The following is a 27,674-nucleotide window of genomic DNA, read 5'->3' as shown; positions in this document are numbered from 1 at the left end:
TTGGCTCTCTAGTCAGGTGGTGCATTTAGTTCTGCTTCTTCTTCTCTGTGGTTATTGGCAGAGCAAACACTAACTGTAAAGAGGCATATTGTCAGATACTTTATCAGAGCGTGTAGAGGCTGCATGTTACGTTAAGATAATGAAAGCAATTTGGCTTCTACAGCGCTAACTTCACTATGGGAACATTACATCATATAAATCGTACCTAATTGTACAATAATTGATATGCCTGATAGATTTTGTGCATCCCTGCTGGTGACTTTATCATCAGCTCTGTTACTTCTGGTTAGTGTGTCTGCATTGCAGTCTACGTGCAGAACACTGGATGTGGTTTATTTCCTCCATTGGTCTGCCTTCTGACAGCTCGCCTTGACTCAGCATGGGTTGGCCGTGCAGCCTTCATGCATGCTCTGTGTGTTTGCCTCTGTCTCATGATAAAGCAGCGCTCTGTGTCCCAGCCTGTGTTTACAGTGCACTTTGTGTTCAGAGTCCAGTTGGAACGGGACATGGAGACAGGGTTCACTGCTGATTTAGATTGCCAATTCTTTTTTTCCTTTCTTATCTCTTATTCTCACTCTTGTATTGCTGTGTGAATCTCTGCACAGTGTTTTCCCATCGTAGATAAAATGGTTTCTGATAGCATCTCTAGACAGGATTCTTGTTAATGACAACTGCAATGTTGGACTGATGTGAGAAAATAAATGGACCGTTCAACCTCCAATTACAATATATTTAATAGTACAATAAGTGACAGGCGGAGGGATTATATCTCTTCGCTGGCCTGGGAGCGCCTTGGGATCCCCCAGTCAGAGCTGGTTGATGTCGCCAGGGAAAGGAACGTTTGGGGCTCTCTGCTGGAACTGCTACCCCCGCGACCCGACCACGGATAAGCGGGAGAAGATGGATGGATGGATGGATGGATGGATAAGTGATAGGAAAAAGAAATATCATGCTGCTGTCTTCGTTTGGGTATTGGTTATTGGTGCAAAACACTTTCATTCTGTTTTGTGCACAAACACTATATTACTTTGTGACATTTAATGTGTATTTGCCTTTCTACTCAAGATATGTTTTACCTTAGAAGAAAACAAGACATTAGAGGAACTAAATATGTTGTCATTTTAATTGATCTTGATACCTCAACATTGATATGAATTCAGGTTAATAGCTATGCTAGTGATCAATGTTGACTTTAAACATCCACCACTATAACTGTCTACAGGGAAGACTTCAGTAAGCCTGTTGTTCATTGACTTCCAGGTGAACCATATCATAATACAAATGCTAGGGCTGCAACTAACAACTGTATATTTGTATTTATACTTTATATGCAATCTATCTGCTGAGTAATGTCTCGATGAATAAGACAGAAAACAGTTTTAAAATGTCTTTAATGCCTAGTTTAAATGTCAATGCTTTTTCCTATCAAAACAACAACAACAAATAACGGACTGTTAGCTTCACACTGATGACCCTGATCTGACCCAGCATGTTTAAGCAGCTTCAGGCACGTTTTATGTCATTATTTTCAACGATAGTGAAGCATTTTTCTCTTGTTGCTTTTTTCTCTTGCTTTGCGTTTTTGCAAACGCTCCCTGAATGCCTCGAGTTAAAGAAACTTAAATTGAGAACGGAACAACACCAGATGTCATCAGCGTTTTTTTACCAATGTCCAATCAGATTAATTGAATGGCAGGCCTTCTGTGGTGGCAGTTGGTGAAATTTGTATTCCGATAATAACTCCAGCCACATCACCAAGTGCTGTCGGTGGATTGTGAATAACTAAATCTCCTGTTAGGTGTCATTAGTGTCTTTTACAGATTATATAAACTGTTGAATTAAGTCTATTGAATAAAAGGTTTCCTGGCTGTCGAGTGTGTCCCTGTGCAGGATAACAGACGAGGAAAAGAGATGGTTTGCATGTCAAATAATAAATTGGTGGAAGTATCACACTAACCATGGAGAGACGTGAAACACAGGCTCCTCTACAGCTAGTTGGTGAAGGATCGAGCATGCAAACATGTCATTGTGTTTCATTCACACAGACTTGCATCCGAAAGAGCTTTGGCAATTATCCTGCTGCATGCTCGCCCATTACGATATTCATTTTCTTCCACTGTGGTAATTTCTAATTAATATGAATGCCGGTATTCTTCTATTTTGCTGGTTGGTTTGATAACAATTCGGATGCATTTTTGGAAGAGGAAACATAAGTATCTTTGACCTTGTGTGGCTGCTGTGTGGGAGTAAGCCTGCTTCATCAGCCGTGTGAGTTGTCATTTCGAAATGTAATGAACGAGTGCTTTTTCAGTCATATTAATATTGAATACTTATGATAGTAGATTTTACAGGTCGACAATGAGAAAATAGCAGTAGCAGTCCTTTCAAATTCTAGAAACCGCAGCCAGGACAGAAACAAATGCTTTTTCCACAGACGCATTGAACTCGCTTTTTAAAATACATCTGAACAATAGAGCCAGATCTTAAATCAAGGGTTCAACAAGGAACTTTGCAAAGTGTGTTCTTTTGAAGAAAGACACTTTAGGCTGAAAGCTGGCATTAAATAATGACTCACTTTTCTGGTTGCTTTTCATGTCAACGCAGGAGGTAGCCACAATATCACTACAGCATTTCTTCAGTTACTTTACCTTTTTTAGATCATGCGCCTTCCTTTCTAACCACCTCAGGCTCTGACCTGCTTTTACCTCAGCCCCAACAGGAATCATAAGTACATAGTAGTATCAGCAGGGGACAAAAGAAACAGGCTTGACTACTTGACTTTTTGCTTTTCCAGGGGATCCGTTTCGCTCTTGAGAAGTCATAGGTACAATGCCAGCGAGTAACAGGCCTCAGAGGAGACATTTCTTCCCCCAGCCAGGACTCTGTAAGGTGGAACAATCCATTTCTGTACGGTTTGCTTCTTCCTGGACCACCTTTCACTCCTTTTTTTTCGTCCTTCTCCACCCCCTGTCTCTGTTTCTCCTCTAAGCTGCAGTAGTGAAAGGAGCCGTGCATTTATGGGCCTGGAGTGAAAACATACGTCTACTCTCTTGCCAATGTGTAACAACTTGCCCAAAAACCTGGTTTTATTTCTGTAACAGCACATGCCTTAGCTATGTGTGTCTCATTGTCAGCCACGCGGCCAGGCTACAGTTTCCCCAACAGAACAGAGGAGCTCCTGTATCTCCCCCCCCCATCCCTCCCCTCCCTGACCACTTGTCACCCTCATTACAACAGAAAGAAAGAGGAGAGAGTTGTGCTCATACAACAGCAGACCAGTTTAAATACAAGGAATCTACTTTGTTGTATTGGTGCATAACATAAGAATAGCAGAATGGAGATGTACACCTGAAGCAGCAGTGCAGCACTGAGAAGCGTCTACTGTCCTGCAGCCTGAGTGTAGGTTGGCACAGCTTCCCAGGCTTGTCAGGCTGATGGAGTGCTTAAACAGGGACAAGAGGAGAGGTGCAGAGCATTTGCTGCCTGGCTAGAGTAAATATTATGGCGCGCTGGCCCAGGAGTTAAACTGAAACTCTGCCTTGTCACAGAGCGAGGCAAAGACACACTGCAGCACACAGCAGTGATTCTCCAGCAGAGTGTCACAGAGCAGTTGGGCTGCTGTCATGAGAGAAAGCATTGTGTTTGTTAGGTTAGTCATTGGGGGGGAAGTGTTTGCTGCTGCACGAAGGTTGGCAGATGTATGTATAGTGAGAGGATGATATATATTTATCAGATGTCATAGAGGTCAATTCAAACATTTCTAATGAAAGTACAGTTGTAGACAGTAAGTTAATAATGGTTGGACTGCCTCAATTTCAGGGTCCTGGTATTGTCAACACTGGCGTAGTATCACTCTGGCCACTGGGACACTGGAATAGAACAGAGACTATTTTCCGACTATTACAAGTCAAAATTGCAAATCGTTGATCGATTGATGGCAATATTGTAATTTATGTATCATTTAGACAAGGAATCTTGATTTTGTCGGGTAATTACTTTACTGTTTTCGCTGTCATTCCTGTCCACTCTTTATTTTATAGCTATTCCATGGTAGACACTTCAGATTTATTACATTTGAGCATGAAACCAATAAACACTAAAACTCAACATAGATGTATGTCTTTGAGGAAGGAATTGCATATTGCAGTGTGATTTATGCACATCTCCGAAAATGTTCTAAACAAAACAGATATCGATAAAACAAAGTCACATGTCTGTTTTTGTCATAACTTAACACTGTAAAATAATGTTACACACCCTGTAAATTCAATATTGTTATAAGGCAGTCCCAGCTCATTGATTTGCATTTTAAATATTGCGAGTGATTGCTTAACACACCCAGAGATATGAAATGGGTATCCACCTCTGTGTTATTGACATGGTGATGGATTGTATTTCTGCAGTGTTTTTTTTAATTAGAGGCGGGCCACTGTAAGAGACGACAACCCCAACTAACATCATAACATCTGGATACATGTTTATGAGATAAAACATTAACCTTGAGGTTATAAGACCAGAGGAACTGAAAGTTAACTTTATTGTCAATCTTTCAGTTTGTGTGTACAGACATAGAGATCGAAATACCGTTTCCCACAATCCCGAATACAAAAATACAAATACAGTGGGGCAAAAAAGTATTTAGTCAGCCACCAATTGTGAAAGTTCTCCCACTTAAAAAGATGAGAGAGGCCTGTAATTTTCATCCTAGGTATACCTCAACTATGAGAGACAAAATGAGAAAAAAAAAATCCAGAAAATCACATTGTCTGATTTTTAAAGAATTTATATGCAAATTATGGTGGAAAATAAGTATTTGGTCAATAACAAAAGTTCATCTCAATACTTTGTTATATACCTTTTGTTGGCAATGACAGAGGTCAAACGTTTTCTGTAAGTCTTCACAAGGTTTTCACACACTGTTGCTGGTATTTTGGCCCATTCCTCCATGCAGATCTCCTCTAGAGCAGTGATGTTTTGGGGCTGTCGCTGGGCAACACAGACTTTCAACTCCCTCCAAAGATTTTATATGGGGTTGAGATCTGGAGACTGGCTAGGCCACTCCAGGACTTTGAAATGCTTCTTACGAAGCCACTCCTTCGTTGCCCGGGCGGTGTGTTTGGGATCATTGTCATGCTGAAAGACCCAGCCACGTTTCATCTTCAATGCCCTTGCTGATGGAAGGAGGTTGTCACTCAAAATCTCACGACACATGGCCCCATTCATTCTTTCCTTTACACGGATCAGTCGTCCTGGTCCCTTTGCAGAAAAACAGCCCCAAAGCATGATGTTTCCACCCCCATGTTTCACAGTAGGTATGGTGTTCTTTGGATGCAACTCAGCATTCTTTCTCCTCCAAACACGTCTAGTTGAGTTTTTACCAAAAAGTTCTATTTTGGTTTCATCTGACCATATGACATTCTCCCAATCCTCTTGTGGATCATCTAAATGCTCTCTAGCAAACTTCAGACGGGCCTGGACATGTACTGGCTTAAGCAGGGGGACACGTCTGGCACTGCAGGATTTGAGTCCCTGGCGGCGTAGTGTGTTACTGATGGTAGCCTTTGTTACTTTGGTCCCAGCTCTCTGCAGGTCATTGACTAGGTCCCCCCGTGTGGTTCTGGGATCTGTGCTCACCGTTCTTGTGATCATTTTGACCCCACGGGGTGAGATCTTGCGTGGAGCCCCAGATCGAGGGAGAGTATCAGTGGTCTTGTATGTCTTCCATTTTCTAATAATTGCTCCCACAGTTGATTTCTTCACACCAAGCTGCTTACCTATTGCAGATTCAGTCTTCCCAGCCTGGTGCAGGTCTACAATTTAGTTTCTGGTGTCCTTTGACAGCTCTTTGGTCTTGGCCATAGTGGAGTTTGGAGTGTGACTGTTTGAGGTTGTGGACAGGTGTCTTTTATACTGATAACGAGTTCAAACAGGTGCCATTAATACAGTTAATGAGTGGAGGACAGAGGAGGCTCTTAAAGAAGAAGTTACAGGTCTGTGAGAGCCAGAAATCTTGTTTGTTTGTAGGTGACCAAATACTTATTTTACCGAGGAATTTACCAATTAATTCATTAAAAATCCTACAATGTGATTTCCTGGATTCTTTCCCCCCATTTTGTCTCTCATAGTTGAAGTGTACCTAGGATGAAAATTACAGGCCTTTCATCTTTTTAAGTGGGAGAACTTGCACAATTGGTGGCTGACTAAATACTTTTTTGCCCCACTGTATATAAAATATGTATCATATATATATACACAATCAACAGCCACATTTATACATATGCACAACAATCAATATATACAAAATAACAGTCACTTCAATATCTTTGTGCAAGATTGTCCATAGCAGCGTAAAAAGTGTTTACTGCTTGACATTTCACTGTTATTGATCACGAGATGCATGATGATATACGTGACTTGCTTAACAAATGTGTCTTAACCTTTCTCTAGGGGAAACCCTGTTAAGCTAGCATGTTGCAATGCCCTGATGAGCTCACAGAGCAGCGCAGAGGGTGGCTCAGCGTTTAGTAATGCAGCATGATGAAGCAGAGGATGAGTCTCTGCCCTGTCACAGGTGGATACGCTGAGACCCGCCCTACAGCTCTGATACTGTGGTTTCGACCGCGAGTGAAGTCACCGCCTCCCCTCCCAATCTTACAAATCCCTTGTCTTTCCTGGAAGCTCAACCTCAGCCAGTCACTCCTGCTTACAGAAGCTCTCTGACAAGACCCACAAGGCAATCATATTCAAAGAAAAACAGAAACCTGCTCCACAACTCCCCTAACCGTTCTCAGAGTTCTCTTCTCTCTTTCGCTTCTGCTCAGCCAGTTTTTCAGGCTCTGTGGTCTCTGGCTCTGGCACAACCCGGTGTTTGAGAAACCTTCGCTCCGCACACTGCTGACTGTGTGCACGGGGTTGTGTTTATGCAAGCATGTACGTTCACATCTCCCTCCACACAGTCCTCTTGAGTTCCTCCTTTGACAAACTTGTAAAGAAGGCTTATTCACACGACTGAGAGTAGGTCAACTCCCACCTCGTGGTGTGCAGGCATGGGCAAGCCTGCGCGTCTGCCAAATCGTCTTCATTTTCAGGGCATGGCCTTTTCCCCTTGGGTTTAGGATTGCTTTTTGCTTGAACATGCGTTTAAGACAGCTGAAGATTTGATGTGTTCTCAAGATTTTATTGCTGTTTTGACGTATTTGTTGCTTACGGGATAAAATACTGATGCTAAATCCGGTGTAAGTTTAGCTACAAATGAGTCAATACCTGCTGGCTGACATCATGGCATTATTTATAGCTCTGAAGTAGACTTCTGCCTTGCTTTGGCGAGTATCCCCATGATGAATGTTAAGGATCTGGAGGGATTGCGTAGCTCCTGAGGTGGTTTTGTGCCAGTTGGTATTAAGAAATCTCATCCCCCTCAGACGACGGAGTGTTTATAAGATCATGTTGGCTCAGTGAGTGTGTGTCTGTGTGTGTGTGTGACAGGAGCAGCAAGACATACTGTAGTTGGTTCGTGTGAGGGTCTTGCACCTTTTGATGCTTTTCAGAGACTACAGGAGGAGAGGAGCTCCAGCCCAGTTGTCCTGTGGGTTAGAGCAACACTGTGCAACGCCCCACTGTGGTCTCACACGTGGCAGTGAGCAGACCACTGGGGAGAGCTTAGTATTAACTCAGGCTGATTCCACATGGAGACACCCATTCTTAAAGTATATTCACTTATATTGACCAGTAAAACAAATGCAAATTAGTTGGAGGATGCAAAATAGATCTTTAGCATTTGCCTACCTGAATATTCCTAAACCTCTAGACTCCTTTTATTATTGGGCTTTGTTATGCCTTAGTGCTCCCTTGTTAAAAAGCCGTTTATACCTGGTGCATGACTATGAGTTTCAGGATTTCAATCAAAAAGTAATTTTCCCCTCTCTGACTGTTTCATTTGAAGAAACTTTAGTGGCTTTAAGAAGTAAAACCAGACACTATTATTCCAAAGAAAGTTGGTTAATAAACACAATGTAGTCTAGCAGATCTGTGGAAAACATGTTGTGATTGTCAAGAATGAGAATTGCTACTTTTATGGTGCTTGAGGAAAATAAATGTTTGATACAACAGCATCCTGATTATCTTTTTTTAAAGATTGGAAGGCCGTGAAATATTTTGGATTTTCAAAAGAAACGGTGCATTTTTCATCAAGTCCTAAAAAAACTGTGTGTATTTCAGTGTTTCCCCTAGGTTTACTGATTTGGGGGGGTGCTGCCTGAGCGGGAGGGGGGGCGGGGTGGCATTGGGATTCTTTTTTTAAATCCTCTGGAGCAGAGAGAGGAGCTGTGGATTATTGTTATTGATTATTGCATCAGTGTTTCTTAGGGTCAAAAACACTAAACTCACAACTTAAAATGATAGGGTTTAGTTTATTTAATAAAAGAGCTTTTCAATGTGAAAAGTGACAGTAGATATAGATTAGTTGCAATATGGTGCTATATATATATATATATATATATATATATATACACACATTACAAACAAAAAAAACTTCAATTTCAGGGGGGGCGCGGGGCTCCTTTGGCGGGGCGCAGCACCCCTCCAAGACAATGGTAGGGGAAACACTCTATTTTCAAGATTTCCCTGCGACTTCCTGACCTTCCTTTTAAAAAGACCATGCCTGAGGGTTCTTGACGTAGCCCCTTGAATTTCAACACTTAACTGATTATTGTGTAATTGAAGCATCCCTATATTATCTGCCTTGTTACAGGCCTCAGTTATGTATTTATAGCTGTAATTGGCTTTGTTTTAGTCGGCCCGCTAACTGTAGCTTATTTGTATAACCCAAGTAATAGGAGTGTGGTTAACAGATTCTCACAGCCTAGCATTATCCCTGCACACAACAATAGCTCTGGGACTGCTAGGTCTATTTTTAGCCTTCTCCTACTCACAATTTGATGTTTCAATACACACAAATCAAAGCCCTTCAAACAGATGCTGCCCACACACAGGAGAGGAGACCCATTTAAAACTTGAAAAATCTATCAAGGCTGCTCACATTTCTCACTTCACTTCCTTCAGTGCTTTCAGAAGGGGAGTCTCTGCTTTGCTGATCTAATACTCGCTTTAGTTCTACACATAGCACAGAGAAATCCGACTTTTCCCTCTCCTCGCTCCTTAAGCATCCGTCTGTGCTTTTTTTACTCGACATATTCTGCCTCTGTAGCTCTCTCTGCCTTTTTCTTCTGTGCTCCGCTGTGCTGTGATTCTCTGTCAGGCAACAAGCGCCCCTGCGGCAGTGTTTCAGGGCAAGCTCCTCATCCTCCTCATTTTTAGCGACTCTGTCAAGAGACGGATTATGCTGGATGAGGTTATATTATTGAAAGTTTGCAGCGAGTGTCTCTTTGCGACAACGTGCCCGAGGCTGCATTAAGACGTCCCAGCTGTGCATGTCTGCCTGGGTTTATGATTGAGTCGCTTCAGTCGTGGTGAGAGGTGTCACAGGCGGCCTGAAACAGCATAAGCTGCTCTCTAGACCAGGACACGCACTCGGGCCACAGGTGATGCTACACACAACAACACACATCTGAGGCTTGTGTGTGTGTGTGAGGTACAGCTGCTTCTCACCTGCCGGCCCTTTGAGAAATTCATGTCCAAGCTCCAGAGATGAATGATGTCACCCGGAGAGATGAGGAAGAGATTTACACATTCGCAACAGAATCATTCATTTACACTTAGTCCAATAGGTTTTGTTGTGACGTTGTAGTCGCCATAGTGATGCCACGTTTTTCCAATTTAAAAGAATGCACATGTTCTCCTAACCAGATCAGCCATTAAGTGTAGAAATGACGTGTGTCCTTCATTCATGTACCTTCAATAGCTCACTAGAAAACAAGCTAATAGTTGACTCCTGATTCTGTGTCATGTTACTGTGCGACAGTTTCTTCCATCCATGTTGTTTGTTCAAAACTCATTTTCCTAATTTCTTCTCAGGTGTTTTGGTGTCATGATTATTCCTTTGTTTTGTTAGAATGTAAGCTCATTTTTCAAATGTTCTCGATGCACTTTACAGAAATTCTACGAGTACAAGGCACATTTTTAATTTCTACCGATCACAATATTACAAAAAATGGTATTTTGAGTTTTGGATAAAAACTGATAACTCATCTGGGAAGAAAGAGAAATCTGACAGGGAAACAAATAATCAACCAGACAATCACACAGGTTGTAAATATCCAACAGTTTACAGATAGCGGTATTTTCACTACTTTAAAAAAGATGGGGCGGTGGTGGCGAAGTCGATAGGGGCTTGGCTTGGCAACTGGAAGGTCACCAGTTCAAGTCCCGGCAAGACCAAGTGCTACCAAGGTGCCCCTAAGCAAGGCACCGTTCCCCACACTGCTCCCCGGGCGCCGTTCAAAATGGCAGCACACTGCTCCTAACACTAGGATGGGTCAAATGCAGAGAAACAATTTCCCCACGAGGGATTAATAAAAGTCCATCTTAATCTTAATCTTAATAACACTGAAAGGCAGCACACCTGTATTCTCACTAATGATCCTTTATTTGTAGCCGAGTGTATTTTTTCTTTTAATCCATATATTTAACTAGCTAACTGGCTTCTTTTTAGCCATGTCATTGCATTCACACATCTCAGCAATAACTTGGCTTTTCATAGTTACTCTTTAGGAAAGAGGGCAACATTGACGGTAAAACGACCCAACTGGGATTATCCCTTAATAACTAAACGACCCCAACAACACACAGCATGGTCACAGCCTTTCATACAGTCAATTTACAGAAACCCCCTCCTGCACACCTGGCGCTTTGTTGTGTCCAGAGAGGTGGACGCCGGTCGGCCGCAGCCTAAACACAGGAGTAAACACCGGCCTCCTGTCAGCTTCAAATGCTCTGAGGATCACTGAAGGAGGGAGGAGAGGCGGGCGCAGTCTTTTGAAGCTCTGCGCCTCTCCGCCTCCTTCTATACCACCTATTTTCCATCTTTTCCAGATGTCTTTGTCTCTTCTGCCTCTCTAAAAAAGCCCCCTCCTCCTCCTGTCACTTACAGGGAGCTGCAGATTTGATTTTGGATGTGGGTAATCATTGACTGCCCCCATATGTATTTGTGTGTTTTTTGTTTAAATGACAGCAGCCAATGATGGCATGTGTGAGTGACATGGAGACTATCTATAGTGTCTGACAGTGTGTCTGATTGACTGACAGCGACGTTCACATCTTCACGTCAGCTGTCCTGCTGAGTGGGAGCACTTTTCACTGATTTCCACTTTTCTGAATTATTTGATTCTCACCATATGATGTTGAGAGGGAGCAATTTGGAGAAATTCTGCTTCAACAGTCTAAACCTTCTAAACAAAGCAGCCAAGTATTGCAATATGTTTGCATGGCAATTTCAACAGACAGACAATAAGTATAGATCTCTATTTTACACACTTTTAAACTAACTTTGTGGTAACATTTGAGTTCTTTCTGATGAGGTCAGCAGGACTGTTGGGTAGTTGTCATGGAGACATCAGAAAAATGATCCGATATGTATCCTAATAGATAAAACAGATGTTAATAAACTCAATAACTTTCAGTTGAAAAAAGGCTATAAATCTCAGAAGATTTCAATGTTCAGCCTATTGTCATTGTGTCAAATTTTAATAGTACTGTAATGTGACTTAGTGTGATACTATTATGTTTTGGAGCCATTGGTGATTACCTCCCCTTTTCACAATGGACGCTTCTATTGGCTAGCGCTCAGACACATTCAACATGATATGCTAAGAGCCGGGACATTATTAGCGGTTGACCAATCACAATAGAGCCAGCTAGCTAACCAATCAGAGCAGACAGAGGGTGAAAAGAGGTGCTGCTGCAGTACAGGCAGTATGAGGAAAATAAAGAGCTTTTTGAACATGGAGACATGTTACAGTAGAGAAAGAAAAATACAGATATGAACCTGAAAATGAGCATAGCATGTCCTCTTTAAGTCAAACAATGATAGGATGAAGAATTATAAACCCACTTTATTCCTGCAGCACCACACAGCAGACAGACGGTGTTAGCAGCTATCTGGTGAACACAGTTGAGCCTGAAGCTAAGCTAGAGAGATATTTCCCTCAGGAGTTGGGGCTCATAACTTTAATGACAGTGAATATTGGACTTGCAGAAACAGTATCACAAGTGAATGACAATGTTGCTCTGTGTCTGCTGGATGTGTTAATAGTCACGTTTTTGCTATTGCATTCATCATATCAACTTCAGGTAGACATTTGTCATTGTTGTGTTAAAACGCATTCTGTGGCCACATTTTAAGTTAGTTAGAATTAGCTGCTTTTTCATTTTACATTACATTACATTACATTGCATTTAGCTGACGCTTTTATCCAAAGCGACTTACAATAAGTACATTCGACCAGGAAGACACAACCTTGAAGAAAACAGAATCATATAAGTACATCAGGTTTCATAGAGCCAAATATTTCAAGTGCTACTCAACTGGCTTTAGGTAAGCCAGTCCTTTATTAGTATAAAAGTGCTTCGTTAATCGTTCTAACGCTCGAAGTGGAGTCGAAAGAGATGAGTTTTCAGTCTGCGCCGGAAGGTGTGTAAGCTATCTGCTGTCCTGATGTCAATGGGGAGCTCATTCCACCATCTTGGAGCCAGGACAGCAAACCCACGTGTTTTCGCCGATGGGAACTTGGGTCCCCCTCGCAGCGAGGGCGCAACGAGTCGTTTATTCCGCTTTTCTTAATCCGACACATTACCCCAAACAGCTAAACTGAATCTTTGAGCGGTTAACAGCTACTACGACACACTATACTAGAAAATACATTTATAACTAACTTTCCTATTCCTATTTTTCTGGCTATTATTATTTCACGAGTGCACAGAATGATTGGGTGTGTGATCTATAAGGGTTTAAAAGGACATTTTTCAAAATGTTATCTCGACTTCACACTGTTTTTCATATTGAAATGTTCTGTTTGTTTCGTTGCTCTGAGTCCTTGACATTTTAAAGAAAAACGTCATATGATTGAAATAATAATCTAATATGAATATCTTCAAAACACTAATGTCTTTGCAGCCCCTCTTAAACAGGTCATCCTGTTTATTTTCCCACTGGGCCTCTCCATATATAATGACAGTGTTGCGAAGAAAGACGTATGAGGCAGGTAATGATCAGCCACACTTTCATGTGAATGCTCCCTCCACTTCTCCTGATTATATTATGACTCATCTTTCTTTGTGGCTCTGAACACCAGGTGTGAATGGACACTAAAGGAAAGGAAATGTGTTTTAGGTTTCCTGCCTTTAGGTTACATACAGGGCGCCCAGACAGGAGCTGAATGTATTTTTCTAGAAAGAGAAATAAGTACAGCGGTGAACAACCTGCTCCAAAGCTTAAGAACTTTTGGCGAATACAGTTTTGAAAAGATTTGCAGAGCCAGGGTGCCCTCTTTGAAGGAGAGGCACATCTGAGGAGCTGTTATAATGCAGCGAGAAATCACTATGAATAAATAGAGAAGCAGAAGAGGCTCATGAGTGACGGACACCACTGAACAAATGGTACTGTGTTTTCATGTGATATCTATTTCAATCAGGAGATAATTCATTTTTTGGTCGAAAGAACATTTATTTACACGTGCGCAATATGATAGAAATGTTAATGGTCTTTGACGATTAGACCCCAATCCATATATTGTATCTTTGGTGGGCAGCCGTGAGTAGAACCCCCCCCCCCCCCAGGGGTCAAGAGACTGTTAGGGATGCTGAACATCTGGATTTGATGAGATTGTTCACGATTATCAAATAAAATAAAATCAAGTTTTATTTATATAGCACATTTTTAAAACGATTTTTGGTCGAGCCAAAGTGCTGTACATGCAATAAAAACACTTTACAACAGCAAAAATAAAAAATCACACACAGTGAAATGTCAGGAGTCGTGCTCCGCTCTGACTAGAAGGCCAGAGAGAAGAAGTGAGTTTTAAGTGTAGATTTAAAAACCCCTAGGGTCTGGGCCGACCTCACATGGAGGGGCAGAGTGTTCCAGAGTCTAGGGCCATTATGATGACTGGAGGTAGATGGGGTGGAGGCGCCTGAAATCACAGCTGACTGCAGGAGAGAGGAGAACAGATACAAAGTTTGACTGCAGCGCGATGATTGGCTGCTGGAGATGTGGTACATGTAATTGGTTAAAAGTGGACGTATGTTATGTCTTTTCTAAAACTGGAGAAAATTAAATATTCTTTAAGAGGTGAAATTTCTAGGTTTTACACTAAGTTCTTAACCTTCTTCAAATCTCTAATTTTTTTCAATGATCAATGGACACCCCCCCCCCCCCCCCCTCCTTTCCCTCTTCATTATATATTTAGTTTTTGTCTTTGTACTGTTTTGTTATTATTTATTTTTGTTTTGTCCTGTTAGTCTGTACAACACTCTCTTACATTTGGGCTACATGGTCTGTTTTGGTTATAATTGTGGTTTAAATATTGTACGCCTTCAAGTGAAGGTCAACTATTTATGGCTTGTCAATTGATGTACAATAGTAGAGACTAAGCTGAACACTAGTAGCTTTGAACTGTTGAACATTTGTAACTGTGGTTCCTATCAATGTACCAAATGTCTTTTCTATGCGTCTTCAATAAAAATATATATTAAAAAAAAAGTGGACGCCCATAATGAGCTCATTATACGCAGCTGAGGAGTCTTCATGCCTGAACTGCAGAAGTGAAGTGCATTTCTTTCACCATCTTACGTATCCTTGTCTTTGTCCTTGTGCAGGTGAGAGTGCGATGAGGAGAGGTTTCAGAGTGTGAGGCCATGGGCTGCACCTCGGCCAAGCAGGTGTCGGCCGTGCCCAACGATGAGGAGGGACGCGGCAAGGCCTACAGCAACGGCGACCTCTTCAGTGGTCAGTACACACAGATGTCAATAAAAGCTTCATAGCTCTATTTCACTCAGTTAATTGCTCGGCGCTGAACAATTGCCCCGTCTGCCCTCACAATATATGCGCTTCATTATGGCTCATCGTCCTCTGGCAGACTGTTAAGTTCTCCATTTCAGACAATAACTGTCAACTCTGCAGTTTTTATTGGAGTCGTCCATGTTGACAGTTCATGTTAGAGAGAGGAAGTGTGAGAGACTGCGGTGTGAGACGTGTACTCACTCAGGTATCTTTTTAATATGTTTGTCTTTGGAAGTGGAAAAGGAATGGAAAGCAAAGGGATGAGAGGAGAGAGTGAACTATTCCTTTTTAGAGTTTCCATTCGTGATGATTAAACGAAGTCACAAACCAAGACTATGAGGAGCCTCTGGATTATTCACTGGATTAGATGGACAGGCAGTTAAACAATAATCATTTTAATAATTGATTAACTGTTAACATTTCTGAAGCAAAAATGCCAAACACTCTCTGCTTCCTCCTTCATTACTGCAGGGCTTTCAGAATCAGAATACCTTTGAGTCCCACAGAGGACAACAAAGGTATCGAGGCACAAATAACATAATATTAAAGGAATGCTCCACTCATTAGATAATTAATCAAAACTTCAGTATTTAGTGAAACATTATGTTTAAACCATACCCTGAAGAAATCAGCGATATTCCCCGGTAAATAATGATTTTATAGCTCTTTTTTATCAAAACCTGTATATTCCGTCAGGCCGCTGCCATTTTGCCCATTTTCAGTAGTCACGTGATGGTCGTGACGTCATCCATGCGTTCACTTTGTAAACACACGAAAACATGGCGAAGTTTTGAGCAATATGAAGAGATTGGAAGGGGGAATTCAGCCATACAGGTTCGAGCCTACTTAGTACTACTTAGTAGATACAATGACTTTGATTACTAGATATGTATGCATGTAGTACCACCCTTGCTAGCGATTCCCTCTCTAGTTTAGCATACTCAGCCTCGTTGTCCCTGGCCCTAGAACCACGATTTTATGGGGCCGGAAAACTGGGGGAAAATACCCACTAGCCACGCTATATGGAAAGGCCACCAAAAACTGGCCTGGCCTGGACGATAAAGGACGTTTAAACGGGGCTACCCGCTGCAATGGAAATGCGCTATAACATACCTTATTCTTACTCCGAGCACTACTTCTGGTCCTCCGTCGCTTCACACTTGCAGAGGGCGATTTCTCAACTGGCCGAACTGGTGTCCTGGTCGGTGATGACACCAGAAAGACCGATGGTATCTCCATTAAGTAATGGTTGTTCAATAAATCCCATGTTATGTTTTATCATACTCCCAGAGTAGTCGTCCGGAAACTTGAAATGTTCGCTGCATACATGCGCCTGTGGATCTTTCGGTTCGGGCCGGCCACATTTCGCTAGCCACTGCCTCCGAACGTACTTCCTACGCTTACCTTTTGGCAACAGATGGAACCGAGCATTCCGTGGATTGTTCCTATCTGAATTGTGGCAATGTTTCGCGATACAATGAGGCATATTTGAAGAGAGTAACTACAGTAAATAACATGAACATCAACGTGTCCTCGAAACCAAACGCATGGTTTACGTCACGTCCGGTAAAATGGCGCCGCCCACAGTGTTGATGTTATTTCGGTAATTAATCAATTTAAAATCACTGATAATGTCATCGGATTAAAAAAAAGAAAAGAAGACTGGCAGAGACTGGTCTGTTTTATCGGATGATAATTATTTAAAAATGAGTGTCATGAGCATACCATTCCTTTTAAATAAGACTGAGGCATGCACAACATATTAAAGATAGAAATACCACAAGTCACAATTTACAGAAGTACACATCCAGGTGGGTCCTTATCAGTAGAAGTGTTTTAAAAAGATATGTAGCATGTAGGAAATAGTGTGATAGCAGCCAGATAACTGTAGTCAAAGTGAACGTATATACTGCATAAAGTTAGTTATTATTATGTGCTTTTCTCAGTTTTACATAATTTCAATCTGAATATTTATTTAAATAATCTTTTGCTCTTACGAAATGTTCTAATTTCTGTGAAATTGCAATGGTTATTTAAAGTGGTAAATCAGATTCTCCAACTATTGTAGGGTATAGGGCTGCAACTAACAATTATTTAAAATTTAGAGATAAATTAATTGAGTTTTGTTTTAAAATGGCAGAAAATAGGAAAAAATGTTCCTCCTAGTTGGCGATTCCTTTTTAATATATTGTTTTGGCAGTCCAAAATCAAAAAGATGTTCAGGTTAAAATAATTTAAATCAGAGAAAATAAGGAAAACAATTTGAGAGGCCGGAAACAGAAATGTGGGCAATTTTTGCAAGAAAAAATGTGTATTTTTCTATTTCTGATAAATTGCTGATTCATCAATTAACTAAAACAGTTGGCCATTATTTCTCCTGTAATCGTTGCAGATCCATAAGGGTAGGGATGATGGTACGACCCCTGTGTCAAAGTGTCAGTGAGCCAGAAACCAAACCCCCCCCCCATTGCTCCCTGTGTGGGTCAAAAACTAAAATGAGCTTTGGACAAAAGCGCCTGCCAGACATTATGTAATTTTTTTAAAAGAATCGATTAATTGAAACAATAATCGTCAGAGTAATCTGTAATGAATGTAATTGTCAGCTCTTTCTAATAACTCGCAGGCTGTTGTGCAATCAGGGAGAGAAATTAAAGTGAAAGCCAGAGAGGGGAGAGATGATGGGTGGAGCGGGGATTAACAGCGATTTAAGAATTAGGAGCAACACTCTGGGCGGATGGACGCGGCAGATGATGATCCACAGGAGGTCTCTCTCCCTCCTCCTCTCTCTCCCCCCTCCTCTCTCTCTCTCCCCCCTCTGACCCCTCTCCCTCCTTCTCCTCCTGCTTCTCAACCTCTCCCTGCGACCTCTCATTGACTCACTTTGCTCTTGTCCCTTCTATTCAATTCTATTCAAATAGCTTTATTGGCATGACCATAATGACACACAGGATAGATGGATAGATGGATAGATGGATAGATGGATAGATGGATGGATAGATAGATGGATAGATGGATAGATAGATGGATGGATAGATGGGATGGAGGCTAGCTAGATAGATGGATAGATGATAGGATGATGAGGTCGCTGATGGATAGATGATGCTAGATAGATGGATAGATGATAGATGGATAGATGGAAGATGATGGATAGATAGACTGTATGATGATGGATAGATAGATCGCTCGCTGGCTGCTGGCTGGCTGGCTGGCTCGCTGGATCGATAGCTGGCTCGCTCGCTGGCTCGCTCGCGCTGGCTGGATGGCTCGCTCGCTGGCTCGCTGGCTGGCTCGCTCGCTGGCTCGCTCGCTGGCTAGCTGGCTCGGCTCGCGCGGCTTGGCTCGCTGGCTCGCTGCTGGCTCGCTCGCTGGCTCGCTCGCTCGCTCGCTGTCGCTCGCTCGCTGGCTCGCTGGCTCGCCTGGCTCGCTCGCTGGCTCTCCGCTTGGCTCCTCGCTCGCTCGCTGGCTGGCTGGCTCTCGCTGGCTCCTCGCTCGCTCGCTTGGCTGGCCTGCTCGCTGCTGGTCGCTCGCCTGGCTCGCTGGCTCGCTGGCTCCTCGCTGGCTGATTGATGGATGGATGGATAGATAGATGGATAGATAGATAGAGCTTTGTACAATTATGACATCTATACATAACATTTTGAACAAAAATGAGTTTTCTGATCAGATAAAAAAATTGGATCGTGAACAAGAAAATGATTTGAATAATACAATTAATATAAGCCATTAATAAGTAATACACACAAAAAGACGTGAGATGAGAGAACTGATGACTCTCTCTGACACGTTTCCCCTCACCCTCCTCCCCCTTTCTCTGCTCAAATGTCTTTTTAAGGAGCAACAAAATAAGGAAGGGGCTGAGCCGGAGAGAAGGGAGGAGGGGGGCGTTTTTCCTTGAGAGAGGAAGGCAGACTGACGTCAGTTGACGCTGCTGCTCTTCTCTTTTTTTTTTTTCTCTCTCTTCAACTTCTCTGCCTCGGTCAGATCGCCTCTTCCTCCCCCCTGCACAAGGCCTCGTTTCTTCCCTTCCTCTTTCTCTCTAGTCTCTCTATTTTGGGTCTCTGCACACTCCTCCCTCTCTTCCTGCCTTCATCCCCCCAGTGTTTCTTCTCCTCGGCTCTCTCCCTCTCTCCCTCTCTCCCTCTCTTCCTCTCTCCCTCTCTCCCTCTCTTCCTCCGGCACGACATTAGGTCAGAATCTTTTGTCCTTTAACCTCTCCTCCTCTTTCTTGCCTCCTCTTCCTCAATCCTATTCCCAATTGTAGTTGTCAGTTAGTTTAAGGGGAATCGTGTGTGTGTGTGTGTGTGTGTGTGTGTGTGTGTGTGTGTGTGTGTGTGTGTGTGTGTGTGTGTGTGTGTGTGTGTGTGTGTGTGTGTGTGTGTGTGTGTGTGTGTGTGTGTGTGTGTGTGTGTGTGTGTGTGTGTGTGTGTGTGTGTGTGTGTGTGTGTGTGTGTGTGTGTGTGTGTGTGTGTGTGTGTGTGTGTGTGTGTGTGTGTGTGTGTGTGTGTGTGTGTGTGTGTGTGTGTGTGTGTGTGTGTGTGTGTGTGTGTGACCTGAATACTGTGGATTAAAGCTAAAAAACAATAACACACCCCTTCATGACGCCCGCATTTTTTTCATCTGATCTCAATCCCCTCTTATCTCTGTTTCCTCTTCACTTCCATCTTTCTATCTCTGCACTATTTCAGTCGTGGACACATACTGTAATGGCCAGATGTTTGTTCAGTCATGGCCTACGCGCGTGTAATGGTGTAGTTTGACATAATCCACTTAAAGTCAGTTTACTTGACAAAAGAAGAAATCCACTTTTTAATCCATATGTTTCAACGAAGGCACCATCCACAGAGTTTCTAAATGACATGAATCTATAGTCTGGACTCTACACGGTAAAGAAACTCCACAGAGTTTCTAAATGACATGAATCTATAGTCTGGACTCTACACGGTAAAGAAACTCCACAGAGTTTCTAAATGACATGAATCTATAGTCTGGACTCTACACGGTAAAGAGACTCCACAGAGTTTCTAAATGACATGAATCTATAGTCTGGACTCTACACGGTAAAGAAACTCCACAGAGTTTCTAAATGACATGAATCTATAGTCTGGACTCAACACGGTAAAGAGACTCCACAGAGTTTCTAAATGACATGAATCTTTAGTCTGGACTCTACACGGTAAAGAAACTCCACAGAGTTTCTAAATGACATGAATCTATAGTCTGGACTCTACACGGTAAAGAAACTCCACAGAGTTTCTAAATGACATGAATCTATAGTCTGGACTCTACACGGTAAAGAAACTCCACAGAGTTTCTAAATGACATGAATCTATAGTCTGGACTCTACACGGTAAAGAAACTCCACAGAGTTTCTAAATGACATGAATCTATAGTCTGGACTCTACACGGTAAAGAAACTCCACAGAGTTTCTAAATGACATGAATCTTTAGTCTGGACTCTACACGGTAAAGAGACTCCACAGAGTTTCTAAATGACATGAATCTTTAGTCTGGACTCTACACGGTAAAGAAACTCCACAGAGTTTCTAAATGACATGAATCTATAGTCTGGACTCTACACGGTAAAGAAACTCCACAGAGTTTCTAAATGACATGAATCTTTAGTCTGGACTCTACACGGTAAAGAAACTCCACAGAGTTTCTAAATGACATGAATCTATAGTCTGGACTCTACACGGTAAAGAAACTCCACAGAGTTTCTAAATGACATGAAATCTATAGTCTGGACTCTACACGGTAAAGAAACTCCACAGAGTTTCTAAATGACATGAATCTTTAGTCTGGACTCTACACGGTAAAGAGACTCCACAGAGTTTCTAAATGACATGAATCTATAGTCTGGACTCTACACGGTAAAGAAACTCCACAGAGTTTCTAAATGACATGAATCTATAGTCTGGACTCAACACGGTAAAGAAACTCCACAGTTTCTCCAGCAGCTTCAGTGTTGTCATTTTTTCCCACTAAACTCGCTCGACCTCAGTTGACATGCCTCCGTACATCCGGTGTACTTCTCATGATCGAGGTGGAAAAGATTGGTCCGTTCTGGTCAGTCAGTCCGCCTTCAGGCTCCTTCACACATACACCCCCCCCTGCAGGCTGAGTGTGTGTGAGTCATACATGTCAATTGCCTATCAGTGTATTTCGTCAGACACTGAGCCCTGTCTTACTCGCGCTGATCTGCCTCCAACTGATTTGTCTGCCAATCAGTGTGTGTGTGTGTTAGATATGCTGTCAGACTCAAGCCACTGACCCCCCCCCCCCCCCCACTCCTCTCTCGCACAATAACCGGAAAAGGCTGAGCTCCATTACACCAACACTGAAGGCCGACGAGGGAAAATAGCAACACTTTCCACAACATCATGTTATTGATGTCGGCAATAATCACAGTCGGAGCAGAGATGAGAGCGGAGATATCGTATGTGGGACAGTATGTGTGTGTGATTGCCAAAGCACCCCCCTCACATGTTTACACAACATGGTGGCGTGCAGATTTCCCTGTTTTCTTTAAGAGTGTGTGTTGTTTTGAGACGGAGAGCAGCTCACTCGCTCCTGTGTGACAATGTGATGCTTCTGTCACTCTGAAATGTGTGTGTCAGATGCAGAGAAGATGGTATGAAGAGAAAGCAGCTGTGTACTTTGGACTGCTGATTTTCCACTGGTTTCTGCCAAGACACCCTTTTGAAAGGATCAATCCACTCTCGGGAATAAGTGGTATCTCTCAAAGCTAATTGTTTTATAAGTGCCTCAAAGCTTTGATGGCACTTCAAACATACTGAAACTGCTAAACCATAACTGTTTATATTCTTGTTTTGTATTCTATTTATGAATTTGTGTTTGTATGAATTTGTGTATGTATATATATGTGTGTATATATATAGAGACCATTCTCCTAACTTGCCTGTATATATTATATGAATGATAATATAAATTATTCAAGGTTAAAGTATACATTGATATTGTATGTTAACATATATTAAGATGTAAAAAGAAAAAGGGAGAAGGGGTCGGATTAAATAAGTGTAAACTTCTTCCGACCCCTTTTCGGACGTGTAATTAGCTAAAGCTTTGTTTATTGATATCAGACAATGATACTACAGATTATTCAATTATTAATTCAATATTTCGTTTTGTTATTACATTCATTTGTATAGTTCTGTATCATCTTTTGTTTCATTTGTATTTTTTTTGGTTTTACACGCTCGAAATAAATAAATAAACTAAACTTTCTTTATCAGATCACTAAATTAGCACCCAGTCAATATATTCACAGTGGAAATCAAGATCAAAAGAGCGGCAACACCGTTCTTCTCCGTCTTTTTTTTCTTATTATTCTTAATCTTTATACTTCTTTGTCTTCTTCTTTTTATTATTATTCTAATCAACTAGTTTCTTTGTACAGTGTTTGGAGAGCAGTACGCTGAGTTGAATGCTAGGCTGGTGTGAGTTTATTTTTAGTTTTTTACTAGAACTGAAGAATAGAATTGGGAGGGATGAAACCCTCTTTAATGGTCACACATGCAGAGCACACAGCGCACACACAGTGAAAGGATGCTTTTAACCCATCCTAGTACCAGGCGTCTAGTACTAGGAGCAGTGGGCAGCTACTGTACAGCGCCCGGGAGCAATGGGAGTGGGGGGGTGGTGTATGTTATCGTCAAATTGGCATATCAAGTAAATATTTGTCTATGTGCTGGCTGTTTGTCCACATAACCATAATGGCTGTTTGTAAGATCTATTCAGAGTACATACTGTATATTTGTTGTGATTATTTGTGATCTGCATGCCCTGAACACCTGACATCTGCTGCTGCTGATGAATGCATGCGGATGTCCATACATTCAATCCAAAGCCAATCTACACCAACATGCCCTACCCCCTATCCATCTTTCTTCAGACACTGATTTTGAGTTATTCCATACATGGCAACAGATTGAAGCTGCCTCAGATTGTCCTCGGCTTCACGTATCAGAAAAACTATCGTCCGTCTGTAATTCCCTGATTTCAGCAACCTTATGGTTATGAGAAACTGCTGATGGCCAAAAGACCCCAACGTTTGTTCACACAATATATGTACGTAATTAATTATTCTTTAAATATTGTTCTTCTAGTAGGACCCAGATACTCATTCAATGTGATTATTTAAAGGGGGCCTATTATGCAAATTGTTCAGGTTCATATCTGTATTTTGTGTCTCTACTGTGACATGTCTCCATGCTTTAATGTTCAAAAAGCTCTTTATTTTAATCTCATACTGCCTGTGCTGCAGCACCTCTTTTCACCCCCTGTCTGAAACCAGAGCCCAGTCTGCTCTGATTGGTTTGCTGGTCGGCTCTGTTGTGATTGGTCAACCATTTAGAGAAGTCCCCGCCCTTAGCTTATCACGTACAATGTGATGGAGTGCCAGCCAATAGAAGCGCAAGTGTTACATATTTGTGATGTCACTATGTTACGTGTGTGGGAGAGAAACTCCCTCTGGAGAGAACTCTGTGATTGTAGCCTGTATAAACCTATATAACACACTAAGGAAAGGGAAAACCCCCCAAAATTCGAATAGATCCCCTTTGACTGTGTATGATGAGTTTTCAGTCCGTCGTTGTCTGAGGTCAATATCTTATTTTGGAACTTCCCTATGTCGCAGGTAATTTAATTTATCTATTTTCCTTTTTGCTTATTGTTGGCACTTCAGTATCAAATCAAAAAGGACATTTTGAGATTTCCTGTCTGCCTTTTCCTGCTTTTCATAATGTCATCCCTTACAGCAACACAACAGCCCCGACATTTATTTCTCTGGAGAATATTAGGCTCAGTATTTCTTTTCTAAACTGATTGATGGGTATGATTTTTTTTTTTTGTGTGTGTGTGTGTTAGAGATGAGGAGTCGTGTTCATGTGTAGAAGTCATGGCGAGGCCGGCGATGGCCTGGAGCCAGAGCGGCCGAGAGGCAGGACACACAGCAGGGAGGACAGAGTGACATAGCCCCAGGACAGAAACACTAAGATGGCTATTTAAATGAGTCACACCCAGACAAACGGCACACTTGCATAAAAGGACAAACGAGCGGATTCAAAGACACAGGGTTATCTGAAATAGAAGCACACTTGTGCACACACACACACACATTCTCATGCACTATGTTTGTACCTTAAGGTCAGCGCACAGCCAGTCTTTAATCAGAGAAGAGAAACATGTCCACATCACAAAATCACAGCCTCTCAAAATAGTTCTTCCCTTTCATCTTCCCCTCTCCGACGTTTCCCCTTCCCTTTCTCCCAAAGCAAGCCCCATCATCAGCGTGACGAAACATCCTTGTGATGATGACAACCACACACACTCACACACACTCACACACACACTACTGGCACACATAGCATGACCAGTTTTTGCTGCTATCTCAATTAAAGCAATGTCTGTGATGGGATGAGTCTTGATTGGTGGAAGCTGGGTCACTTTGATCTATCCACACACGTCACATTAAGCGAACTGACTGACTGACTGTGATGGGAGAAAAAAACATTCAGCCAGTTTTACCAGTCAGGCTGCAGCTCACACAAATTATAAGACATTTTACCTAAACATTTCGTTTCCTGCTTCATATTTGTACTTTGTGTCTCTACTGTGACATGTTTACATGCTTTAATGTTCGAAAAGCTCTCATGCTGCCTGTGCTGCAGCACCTCTTTTCACCCTCTGCCTGAAACCAGAGCCCAGTCTGCTCTAATTAGTCAGCTGGCTGGCTCTGTTGTGAGTGGTCAACCCTTAAAGATGTCCCGCCCCTTAGCCAATTACGTACAGTGTGTTGGAGAGGTAGCCAATATGAGTGCAAGTGCTACATATTAATGTTACTATGTTCCGGAAGTAAACAAAGGAGTCCAATGGAGGTTTTTCAGGCGGGGGGGGAAGTGTGTGGGAAAGAAACTCACCCTTTTTAGCCTTTGCAGACCATTTACATGCAAAAAACCTAAATAACACACTAAGGGAAAGGGAAAACCCCAAAAGCATAAAAGGGCTCTTTTAAAAGAAAGGATTATCTTTGAAATGTAATGCATGTGGCTTGCTGCTTTAATAGGCAGTACGGCAGAGGAAATGGCTCTTAATCTGTTTCCTTCTGCAGCACCATGTGTGCTGCATGTTTACAAAGCAGATCTTAGTTTGGTGAGCCTGTGTAGTGTTATAATACCGTTTGTCTGCGTCGGCATGTTCAGACAGGAGCCGCTTTGCTCCGACTCGTTTACATTCCTGAGACAAACAGAACAGCAGAAAAGTAGACGCCGTTTATTTTTCTCTCACCTCTCCTTCTGCTTCCCTTAAATCTGCCAGCGTCCCTTCTCTTCTCCCTCTCTTTGAAAATGATTTCTCATCAGCGGCATTAATCTGACAGACGCAGGCCGTATTTGGCTCTCTAGTGACGCATGTGTAAGATGTAGAAACACACACACACTGGAGCAAACACACACACACACACACACACACAGGTGATCGAGGTGTTTGCAACAGAGGCAGGGTGGAACCTCTAAGCTGAGTAAAGTGGCACAGACAGAAACACAGAGAAACCGACAGACTGCTGATAGAGGGAGGGCAAAACACAGTGTGCAACAGATACGGCCCAGAGGTGTATGTGTGTGTGTGTCTTTGTATGTGTGTGTGTGCCAGGCTGCTTTATCAGTAAAATACCCAGCAGAGCGAGCAGTGTGCTTGTTCTGCTCAAGGTGAGGCTGGGTTTGGTCTTAGGTAATGGTGAGTTTTAGCCATTATATAATGTTACATTACTGTAAAGGTTAATTCTGATAAGCCTTCATCCACTGTGCTAAAACGATAAGGCGGTGTCCACAATCACTCCCTATTTACTGCGCTATGAACTGAGGGTAAATTATTATGTAGGGAACAGTGAGTGAACCAGGGTGTGGTTTTTACCACAGGGTTGTTTGATTTATTGGCCTTTTGAAGGGAAACATATTACAGTTAATGATTAATCAGCTGATCATTTTATTGATCAATCAATCCACAATTTGGTTTATAAAATATTAAACCTTGAAATGACATAAGATCATCCTAAAGACCGAGATGATGTCTTTATATCGCTCTATCTTGCTAAATGAACAGTTCAAACACACAACAATAAAATACAGTTTTCATCAGTTAACTTTCAGACAAAGAGAAGTGTCTCATGTGATTGCTTTTCAATACTGACGACCACACATAATATGCTTGTGTTTTTCAGCTTGAGAGCAATTTAATGATCAGTATTTAACTGCGGCTCATAGAAATTATAATTGTTCACCATTTTTCTGGCATTTTATACACTAAATAATTTGTGGCTTTATTGTAAAAATGTGAACAATAGATTTTGTATATCAGCAAGTTGCAACCCATTCATTTTAGCCTGTTGTCACACCGCGAAACGCAAAGTTGGGGTCAGCAGAGGCTCACAATAATAGTACAATATCGAAAAATGAATGTGTTAATTATTGATGTAAAAGTATTGTAATACACGTGTATTTTTACGCGGGCTGGACATACGACATGCATATTGCCCTTAATACATCACATTCAGGCCCTTATACCTCTAGCAGTGATTTAGGATGCATATTGCGGGTGTGTAGCGCTGCTTTGCCGTTTTGAGGAAGTGTTAGAGTTTCTAGCCATTGAGCTCCACTTAACTGTCTTAAAAGTCTAAGCTTTCCATGCAGTCTAGAATCTGTTCCACTGATCTTTAATCCCCTCAAGCTTTCTCCTATCTGCTCCATGTGTTTTCCCTTCTTCAATTCTCTTCTATATGCACACTCCCTCTTACTGTTGCTCATTTCTTTTTCTTTCCAGTTGCTGTAGCTTAAATGGAAAGGAGATGACTAGTGTTCTCCTACTTATCTCAGCTTTCATGTCCACCCTCTGAAACACTGCATCAGGTCGTAGTTATTGGATTACCTTGGACTAATGATAACTTAAATCAATGGTGTAGTCTTGGCATTGTTGACTTAACGCGGCGAGAGTACAGTGAAGTCGATATGACAAAGCTCAATCATTTTAGCATCGTATTGATCAGGATGAATGGGAAGAATACAGTGAGAACGCCTGATACATACATGTTGTTTGTTTCCCTTCCTGCCTCGCTGTCTCCCTCCTTTAATCATGCCTTTCTCTTTCTCTCTCCAAACCACTCTCCTCAGACGAATACAAGATGAAGGGCGTGGAGGAGGTGAAGTACATGAGAGGGGATGAAAACCGGGTGAACGCTCGCAACCAGGAGAACCTGGTGAGAGACACAGAAACACACACCATCATTTCAACTGACAGCCTGTCACCCACACACAGACTCTTCTTCTCTGACAGCTCAAGCAAACAAGCTCGTGTTTGTGTCTAAAGGCATCTCCGGTCAGCCTGCACATACACACTTATTGTCTCTTGTACACGTGCAAAAACACACTGAGGTGCCTCACACGCAGGTAGAGACAACATGCTGGCGTGTGAGGAATGTGGGGGCTGATCGCTCGGCTGGTTTGGCTCCCTTCCTGCAAAATTGTGGTCTAAAACAGTGGGATTTCGTTCTAATTGACACTGTAGAAGTCAGTTATTTTAATAATGACCTGCTTAACCTGACTATCAATCTCTATCAAGACATGGTTACATCTTTTCAACACACTTAATGTCTGGAAAAGTGTAATGTTTCAAGTAAGACGTTTTTTGCTTGTTCAGTAAATCAGTT

At 42.1% G+C, this 27,674-nt stretch overlaps 1 protein-coding gene across 1 annotated transcript in view; it reads left to right on the top strand.

Annotated features, from left to right (window-relative positions):
• zgc:92140 (uncharacterized protein LOC447854 homolog) overlaps window positions 1–27,674 on the top strand; it is a 38,833-nt gene that overhangs the window by 2,631 nt on the left and 8,528 nt on the right. Inside the window, exons 2-3 of the mRNA XM_034223593.1 lie at window positions 14,770–14,899; window positions 27,139–27,224. Coding sequence (XP_034079484.1) covers window positions 14,809–14,899; window positions 27,139–27,224 — 177 coding nt within the window. The 5' untranslated portion in view covers window positions 14,770–14,808. The remainder of the gene's footprint in view (window positions 1–14,769; window positions 14,900–27,138; window positions 27,225–27,674) is intronic.

The sequence above is a fragment of the Gymnodraco acuticeps genome, unplaced genomic scaffold, assembly GCF_902827175.1.
Source record: "Gymnodraco acuticeps unplaced genomic scaffold, fGymAcu1.1, whole genome shotgun sequence".
NCBI lineage: Eukaryota > Metazoa > Chordata > Actinopteri > Perciformes > Bathydraconidae > Gymnodraco > Gymnodraco acuticeps.
This window is presented reverse-complemented; position numbering and strand designations above follow the sequence as displayed.